This window comes from Phytophthora infestans, genomic scaffold (genome assembly GCF_000142945.1).
Source record: "Phytophthora infestans T30-4 supercont1.205 genomic scaffold, whole genome shotgun sequence".
Lineage (NCBI taxonomy): Eukaryota > Oomycota > Peronosporomycetes > Peronosporales > Peronosporaceae > Phytophthora > Phytophthora infestans.
Window position 1 is genome coordinate 44,790 of NW_003303554.1, and position 8,466 is coordinate 53,255.

The following is an 8,466-nucleotide window of genomic DNA, read 5'->3' on the forward strand; positions in this document are numbered from 1 at the left end:
CTGGCGTGTCACTGTGCAAATTGGAGTCTGTATTGATATTTAAGCCTATACCTGCCTGGGTTTCTACCTTCTATGTCTTTCATCTGTTAAATCCCTTACCAGGCTCGGCTGCATGTCCCTTCTTCCCTTGACCCATCATCCCAGCTGTATTATCTTCAGATCCACCGGATCCATGGCGTAATCATTATGGCTACCCTATTATGGGTACACTCATCAGGATCCAGGTCGCTTGGATCCACTTCACTTGAAAGTGTACACTCGTCGTGGACCTGAGCTCTCCACTCATCCAACATCATCTCGCAACCGTCTGTGATCTCCACTGTCCCACGAAAGCTCTAGATCCACTGCATCCATCATACCTATACCCTGGATCCAGGTCCCTTAAGGCGGGATCCTCCCTCCTTGGATCCTAACTCGAAAGCATGGGATCCGGGTCACCTCGTGGTGGATCTTGACTCCTCGTTAGCCGTGGCTACTAGATCCACTTTAGAGGGCACCTACCATCCTTCCTTCATAGGATCCACACCCGATCCACTCTTGTATAGTATATCCCATATCCATTTAGGTGAATCCAAGTAAGGGTGGATCCGAGGTAAGTCTTGGTGGATCTTGCCTTCTCGTACATCGCTCATACCAGATCCATCGTCACTTCATACGGGGCGCTGCTCGTCATGGCTAATCCACCACCGGCAACTTGCATCCGTGCCAGCCAACCCAAATCCTTTCTAATCACTTGAAATTGTCATTGATTCGGGATAGTGACCCCGCGTCAGGCCCATTCTCTTATTTCTGAGAAAGCACTTTACCACAAGATCGTTCAAAGCCAACCATTGGCTAAATGACATTGCATTTCTATAGGTAACTAATAGTTTGTATTAAACCCAAACTTAACCTACCTATAAATATACTCAGTTTACAATCTACCTTATTTAGGTCACTTCGCTCTCTTTAATTAAAGAGGGGACCTGTGAACTGCCGTTCACTGAGAGTTTGTAAACTCTCGGAAGATAACTTTCTCTAGCGCAAGGTGCTGTGTGACCCCGTCACAATGAGAGCGTTGACCAAGCTCAAGTCACAAGTTCGTAGCGACCACATGCAGCGAGATCGGCAGGAGGTGAGGGCACACGCCGCGATTTCGCGGCCCTCCACTCGCAGATTGCTGCTGGACGACGTCATACGACAGAAGTGATGAGAGAAATTCGGCGTTTACGAGAAGAACTTCAACGCGAGCAACAAAAAACACAGGTAGTATTAAGACGATTGGTAGACCAAGGAACTTTCACCAGAGGAGCTGTGCCAAATGCTGCCCAGAACAGCCCAGCAGTGACATCAACTACTCGACGTTTACCCGGAGCCAGACTCTCAAAGCGGCCCAAGGATCGGTACGAGCTACGGCATGAGTATCAATTCGGGTGCGGCGAATTAAAAGCAGCGAATGACTTCACAGCCATTGAATGAGGCGCAAACAAGTTCGCATTCTCACGGAGAAAAGTGTTTTGGGACGTCGTGTCAAAGCTGGTTCGGTCGGGTTTCACGAGTGACACTGCGATTTACAAAGTTTATACTGTTTATGGTAAGCAGCTTTCAGTAATTAGCATCCTAGTAGCTTTACGAAAGGACCGAAATCGAGGTGGGCATCCGGGCCTTCAACACAATCATTTCAACCAATCCAATCTGAGTAGCACGTTTAGTTGCAAAAAAAGGCATGCATTCTAACAGTACATGTACAAAAAGTGTAAGGAAACGCTCCTCCCCTGTCGGATATGATTGCATTGTCTTTTGCAGGGGAGGGGGGAGATTTTGTGTGGAGCCAGCTGTGTCAGTCGAGCGTGGATTTGTGCGGCTCGCGTTTCATTTCGGAAGAGGACAAGCAGAGACCCCCTGCTAAAGATGGCTGTGCTGTACAAGGACCTGGCCAAGACGGCGGAGAATGTCCTGCGCGATGACTACGACTTTTCACGGAAGCTCAAGATCAAAAGCAAGGCGTCGAACGGTGTGTCGTTCACAACAGAGGGCGCCCTGAACGGCAACAAGTCGATCCTTGCCAAGGTCTCCGGCGGCTTCACGCACGGTGCCAGCGGCGTTGTCTTCAAGAAGCTGCAGATTACCACTCAGGGCCGCGTGGTTACGGAGGCTGAGCTGCCTAACGTGCTGACTGAGGGTCTTAAGCTCACTTTCAAGCTCGAGGATGGCTCTGTCGCGAAGAACACGAACGCGAAGCAGGTGGGCGTGCTCGGTGCCGAGTACAAACAGAAGAACCTGGCCGTAAACTCGGAGGCCGATTTCGTGTCCAACACGGTCTCGGCTGCGGCCGTGCTCTCGCAGGGCGGCTTTGCCGTTGGTGGCCAGACTGCGTTCAACGTGGACAAGTCGATCATCGTGCAGCACAACTTTGGCGCTAGCTTCACGGGCGCTGACTTCGTCACGTCACTCGTGACCAAGAAGAACTTCGCCGCCCTTCAGGCCTCGTTCCACCACCATCTGTCGCACAACACGGTGTACGCCGCCGTGCTGGACTACGACCTCAAGTCGGCCTCCAACACGCTCGTTGTGGGTGGCCGATACAAGGCCGACGCCGACACCACGTACTGCGGTAAGATCGATTCGGAGGGTTTCCTTTCGCTTGCCTCCATCCAGAAGGTGCGTCCGTACGTCACTCTGACCACCAGCGTGCACGTGGACGCCAAGAACTTCGAGGGTGACTCGCACAAGTTCGGTCTGGGCTTGACGCTAGGCTAAGCCTGCAGCTTGGCCCGCCGGCGGATTCTGCCGTTGTCTAGAAGAGATCAGTTTATAGGCATCTCAAGCAGAGAGAATCGCGAGAAGAGGCGGGAGAAGAGAGGTATAAGCAAAAAGAGAGCACGTTTCTTGTGGAGTACTCAACCATTGCAGTATATGTATGCTCTTCGTGGACATGTTGCCTTGAACCCACGATGGCCACATGGCACTACTGTAGTCGGTCTGCTGTAGCATTTCGGGCTCTCATTTGTGTGCATCGACACAAAGCACCACATTCCTGCCACTTCAACACCACCTGGAAGGACAAAACCGAGTCTATTTCTTGAACTACATGTATGGCAACGCCGTTATTATTAATAATGTGGCGCGTGCATCGTGTCATTTGCGTGCGCGTGTGTCTTTATGTGTACAGTACTTGAAGTGATAAGCTAAAGTGTACTACTGTACTAGTATTACATCAGCATGAGCTACTACGTAGTATATTTTGTCTGCCGAGCGAGCTCTCTACGCTTTCGCTCGCGCTTCAACGTTCGAGCGCCGCTGTTTGCCTACGCGCTCCAGATAATCCACGAAGGTGAGTTCGTCGCTGTCACCAAAGAGCTGCTTCATGCGCATCTCGAGCTGCGACTGGCCGTAGCGCGCAAAGAGGATGGCCATAGTGTCGTCTGCAGTGATGACTCCACAGTTTTTCTTGTCGTACGTCATGAACTGGACGACGTTGAAGAGATTGGCTGGCTCCAGCTCCGTCTTGTCCAGCAGGTTGCGATTGAACATGGCGCGCAGTTCCTCCCAGTCGATTACACCGTCCAGATTCTCGTCGGCCTCCCAGATCATATCACTGACCTCCTTCTTCGAGCATACTTTGCCCAGAGCCTTGATAGCCTCGTATAGGTCTTCGTTCTTGATCACACGACTGTGGGCGTTGCTATTCTGCACCACAGAGCGATTGACTACGGCTTTCTCTAGACTCTGGTTGATTATACGAAGCTCGTCCTCGATCTCCTCACGAGTCATTTTGATTCCTTTCTCGTTCAGTAACGCAGACACCTCCGGACTGCTCTTGCTTGCCTCCAACCGCTGGCGTCGCTCTTTGCAGTCGTATATCGTGTGTGTCAATCTCTTCTTCTGGCGGTAGGAGCTGAGATGGTCGAAAACTCGACGCAACTCGCGCTCCTCCTGGGCGATCATGCCCTTGACGTCGTCATTTGCAGACATCATGGTTCTCGTGTATTCAAGTTGGGGACCCTCTCCACAACTGCAAAGCAAAAAGCTAATTGCAAAAAAGCGAGAATTATTACACAAATAAACGGATTCCGGCTACATCGCTAAATATGTGAAGGCGGACTCGCAGCAGTTTATGTCACAGCACCAAGCTGTAGGGCCTGTATTTGTCTCTATTTAAGCATCATCGGCATCTTCCACAAGCCGAGACACCATAGCGTCAACTTTGCTGAGAGACATCGCCTCAGAGTTCATGATGGCGTTAGAAATGATCGTGATATTCTTCGTAGTTTTGGCGTGTACCCACACAACGCCATTCACTCCAACAGCCACCTCAAAGGCCAGTTTCTTGCCCAAAGACGCCAGCACCTGGCAATCTTCGTGTAGTAGCGATTTTGCTAGGCCGATGGATGTCTTAAATACGTAACCATCGTTCAACTCACCGTAGATGGCCAAGCCAGTCATCCAATCCTTCTTGGTCACACTTGGAGGAGCTTAAACAATATAATTCCAGCCACATAGAATATTAGCCCACTACAAAACGACCCCCAGTTGGCTTAGAGATGAAGACGCACCTTCACAAGTGATTTCAGGCTCTACGTCCGCGTTGGTCTTGCTCACGCGAGCATACACAAGAGATCCGAGACGAAGACTCGGACGGTTTCTCTTTGTTGCGCCATCAAACGCTAGGGAGCCTAAAGTAGCGCTAGCACTGAGCAGTACCGCAACATGTGGTGTTAGCCGCACTCCGAGCAGAGTCTTTGAATAACTTACGCAGCTCCAATGTTCACGCGGTAGAACTCAGCGTTGCGGTCAGTCAGGATGCCAATAACCCCGTCGTCTATCGACGCAGTATACTGCCCACCAAACAATAACAATTAGTCAGCTACCATAGCGCGTGCCAGTAGCAGTTGACCCAGCGTACGCGCTTGTGGTTAAACTCAACCCAATATCGGTTGGCTGGTCGATAACGGAGAATACCCGCATTCGTGCACACAATCCGCTCATCTGGTAGCTGCTTTAGCCCGGAGCCTACTCAAACACATACAATAGTGAGTCAGTAGTTGGTGATAACTCTCATAGCTTTACTCTTCCATTCAGTCGCACCTAGTTTGACGCGATGGTTCGTCTTAGTGAGCGTGGCCGTAACGTCATCGCCTGGCAGCACAATGACCGACGAGAAGAGGAAATCTACGGAGCGTTGGGCTTCCTCCAGGAAGCTGATGGCGTCTGCATCGGCAGAGTCCTCCTCCGCCTTGCGCTTGTTTCGCTGCTGCATCTTGTTTGTTTTACCTACATAGTTCTGGTTCGTATTCAGTTAAGTGCGACTTGCAATCGCACTGGTTGGTAGGTAGGCAGCCATGTGGTGAGGGTCTCGAGATGGTTAGTGCATTATGCACCACCATTCAATATGAGACTGCTCCGACTGCAAAATTATGAGCACCGCCTTTCGTGCATTGCCAGCCTCATCACTTCAACCACATACTAACACCACTTACCGCCCGTCAAGCGAAGTCCTTTTAACTTAGAAACGAAAGATGCCTACATTATCTGTCGCACCTCTTTCGAGTGGAAACTCCAGAGCTCTGCCTCCTTTCAAGCCGCTACACAATTTCACACCCATCGCGATTCAACAGCGCTCTTCTGCATCAGCGGGCTTTATTTTCCCGCTCATTTCGTAGGGATTACTCCAAGCGCAAATATTACGGGCGACCACGTCCCCGCCCACGGCCTCGGCCACGCCCACGCCCGCTTCCAGCTGGAGCACCCGCCTTCACCTTTTCACGCGGAGTGTCGTCGATCAGCAGCGTGTCCAGATTCAGCGAATCCGGCAATATATAGTAGCGAATGTTGTTGCCACGGATGCTGAGCGAGTCCAGATTCACTGGATTCTTGCCCTTGACGGTCATCTTGACCGCCTTTAGGTGTGTGTTCATGCTGATGTCCACCCCTACCGCGCAGCAAAAAGTACCAGGTAGGGCCATCGCGCCACACAGACAGTTTAGCCAGCTATATATGTAAGCAGTAAACATTTCTCAGCATGTATGCATCCGCACCAGTGATCGTTCCGTGCACGAGCGTTCCGTTTTTAAGCTCAATGGTGACCGTCTCATTTGACAGCTTCATCAAAAATCTGCGGGGAAAGATGGGCAGAGAGAAATGCCAACAGTTAGTACATTGGAATACGACGTGCGAAGGACGGGAATATGATGCGCCTCCAGTGCGGCGTGAACGCACCTAACAAGCTTCATGGTGGCTCGCCGTTCGCCGATCTGAAAAATAGTTTGGGACTCTAATATTAAAAAATAGGAGCAAATCTAAATTATGTGGACCACGAAACAAATCTCATGACTACGATTTAGAAATGTGTGTTGATTGGGTTGAAAGCAAGAAAGAGATAATGTTGTAACCCAGTTGAACTTTGCGTTAGTTATACTGGGAATAAGTAATGGACAGCCCACACAGGATTAATTGCGTGAGCGTAACGTAAATGGGTCAACGTTCGGACAACATCCAAAATATCGTACTTAGTATGTGATTAGACTGGAAAAAGCAAAAAGACGTTATTCTTTCGGTTTGTAAATCTGCGCCAGTGGCTCCGTCAGCGGCGACGTTGGTGGCGGTGAGAGCGCAGGCGGCGATGGCAGCAGCGATGTAAGTCTTTATTATTGAGTTGGTTAGTAGAAGAAGTGGAGAAGCAGATGATGGTTTTTTGAGCGGGCTAATGCTAACGTTATTCTTTCGGTTTGTAAATCTGCGCCAGTGGCTCCGTCAGCGGCGACGTTGGTGGCGGTGAGAGCGCAGGCGGCGATGGCAGCAGCGATGTAAGTCTTTATTATTGAGTTGGTTAGTAGAAGAAGTGGAGAAGCAGATGATGGTTTTTTGAGCGGGCTAATGCTAACGTTATTCTTTCGGTTTGTCAATCTGCGCCAGTGGCTCCGTCAGCGGCGACGTTGGTGGCGGTGAGAGCGCAGGCGGCGATGGCAGCAGCGATGTAAGTCTTTATTATTGAGTTGGTTAGTAGAAGGAGTGGAGAAGCGGATGATGTTTTTTTGAGCGGGCTAATGCTAACGTTATTCTTTCGGTTTGTCAATCTGCGCCAGTGGCTCCGTCAGCGGCGACGTTGGTGGCGGTGAGAGCGCAGGCGGCGATGGCAGCAGCGATGTAAGTCTTTATTATTGAGTTGGTTAGTAGAAGAAGTGGAGAAGCGGATGATGTTTTTTTGAGCGGGCTAATGCTAACGTTATTCTTTCGGTTTGTCAATCTGCACCAGTGGCTCCGTCAGCGGCGACGTTGGTGGCGGTGAGAGCGCAGGCGGCGATGGCTGCAGCGATGTAAGTCTTTGGTTTTTTAGCATCTTTTCGTCCATCCACTGAGCTAATTGGAGCAGATGCATGTGCAGCCGCCGTTGGATATACGTACCAGCAACAGCTAGCTCAAGATTTTACGTAAACATGAAGGAAAATGACCCTTACCGTTAAAGTAACAAATTGTTGTTTGATTTGACAAACTGTACGTAACGATAAAGGAAATTGACCATACAGTTGGAATCAACATCAACGGCAATCTGCAATTTACAGTCATGGCAAAACGACGATATGCCAATGCAGCTGAAGATGAGTTATCTTGTACAGGAAAACCTGATGCAATTCAGGCCACTGCAGCGCAAGAAACAAAGCGTCAACGAAAAGCTCAGTACCGCAACGGGACCTCCGATGAAGCTTGAACCTGACGTGAAGAGACGCAAAACCAGCTAAGCGTTGGCAGTTTTGGTTGATACCAAATACATTGCCCAGCCTTTAATTCTACTTTGCTATTGACAATTATGCTAACAACCGTATCAAAAAAAATTAGCCAACTTAATGTTGGCTTTCCGAACCTTTTTTGTCGAAGAATGTCTGGGATCACCTCCGCAGAGACAGCAAATGTCGACATATTTTTAAAAATATGTATTCCCAGTGTAAGTCGCAGACGATCTAGTTAGCGGTACTTTTGGAATGTTAGTGGTCCACATAAACCTTGCCAGAACGTTGCAACTTACTTGAAGTACGTGTTTACGAGTTCCGTTAAAGCCAGTGCCGTACGTCTTACTTTCCGTGGTGTGCTGCCGTCCGTGCTGTTGCTGCCCGTGTTGCCGCCGCGCCGGAGCCTTCAAGGTCGTGCATTTAGCTGCTGTGTTGAATGTTGTCTTGTAGAGCTGCATATCTGTAACGGGGTACGTACCCCAAGTGTACCCCTAGCTACATGAGGTGTGGCACGTCACACTTTGGGATATCTGGTACATGGTAACAGGGTCGTCCGAGGTCAATCATTGGCTGATGACATAGCTTTTCTATAGGTGACTTATAGTTTGTTTATTTAACTCAAGCTTAGCCTGCCTATAAATACATTCAGCTTACTGTGGTGTAGGGATTTCCAGATTCGACCATACGCCGACCTACTTTAGGTCAAGAATCGGCTCGGTCTGATAACCCAGAGCTTAGGAGCCAAGGATCACGGTAAGTA

At 49.8% G+C, this 8,466-nt stretch overlaps 5 protein-coding genes across 5 annotated transcripts; 2 read left to right on the top strand and 3 right to left on the bottom strand.

Moving 5' to 3' along the window:
- Positions 1–1,821: 1,821 nt before the first annotated feature.
- PITG_20901 (voltage-dependent anion-selective channel protein, putative) lies at positions 1,822–2,881 on the top strand (the record flags this gene model as incomplete). The annotated part of the gene is made up of 1 exon (XM_002895293.1): positions 1,822–2,881. The coding sequence occupies one exon, from the start codon at positions 1,891–1,893 to the stop codon at positions 2,737–2,739; it is 849 nt and encodes a 282-aa protein (XP_002895339.1).
- A 273-nt stretch (positions 2,882–3,154) lies between these two features.
- Positions 3,155–3,957, bottom strand: PITG_20902 (outer dynein arm-docking complex subunit 3; the record flags this gene model as incomplete). The annotated part of the gene is made up of 1 exon (XM_002895294.1): positions 3,155–3,957. One exon carries the CDS (start codon positions 3,955–3,957, stop codon positions 3,244–3,246), a length of 714 nt encoding a protein of 237 aa, XP_002895340.1.
- Positions 3,958–4,137: 180 nt separating this feature from the next.
- On the bottom strand, positions 4,138–5,659 carry PITG_20903 (exosome complex exonuclease RRP40, putative; the record flags this gene model as incomplete). Its single annotated transcript, XM_002895295.1, has 5 exons — positions 4,138–4,454; positions 4,536–4,672; positions 4,735–4,817; positions 4,886–4,992; positions 5,068–5,659. 5 exons carry the CDS (start codon positions 5,237–5,239, stop codon positions 4,138–4,140), a joined length of 816 nt encoding a protein of 271 aa, XP_002895341.1.
- A 4-nt stretch (positions 5,660–5,663) lies between these two features.
- On the bottom strand, positions 5,664–6,087 carry PITG_20904 (small nuclear ribonucleoprotein Sm D1; the record flags this gene model as incomplete). Its single annotated transcript, XM_002895296.1, has 2 exons — positions 5,664–5,911; positions 6,018–6,087. The coding sequence occupies 2 exons, from the start codon at positions 6,085–6,087 to the stop codon at positions 5,664–5,666; spliced, it is 318 nt and encodes a 105-aa protein (XP_002895342.1).
- Positions 6,088–6,601: 514 nt separating this feature from the next.
- On the top strand, positions 6,602–7,718 carry PITG_20905 (uncharacterized protein; the record flags this gene model as incomplete). The annotated part of the gene is made up of 6 exons (XM_002895297.1): positions 6,602–6,615; positions 6,725–6,785; positions 6,895–6,913; positions 7,065–7,125; positions 7,235–7,295; positions 7,596–7,718. The coding sequence occupies 6 exons, from the start codon at positions 6,602–6,604 to the stop codon at positions 7,716–7,718; spliced, it is 339 nt and encodes a 112-aa protein (XP_002895343.1).
- Between the last annotated feature and the right edge of the window lie 748 nt (positions 7,719–8,466).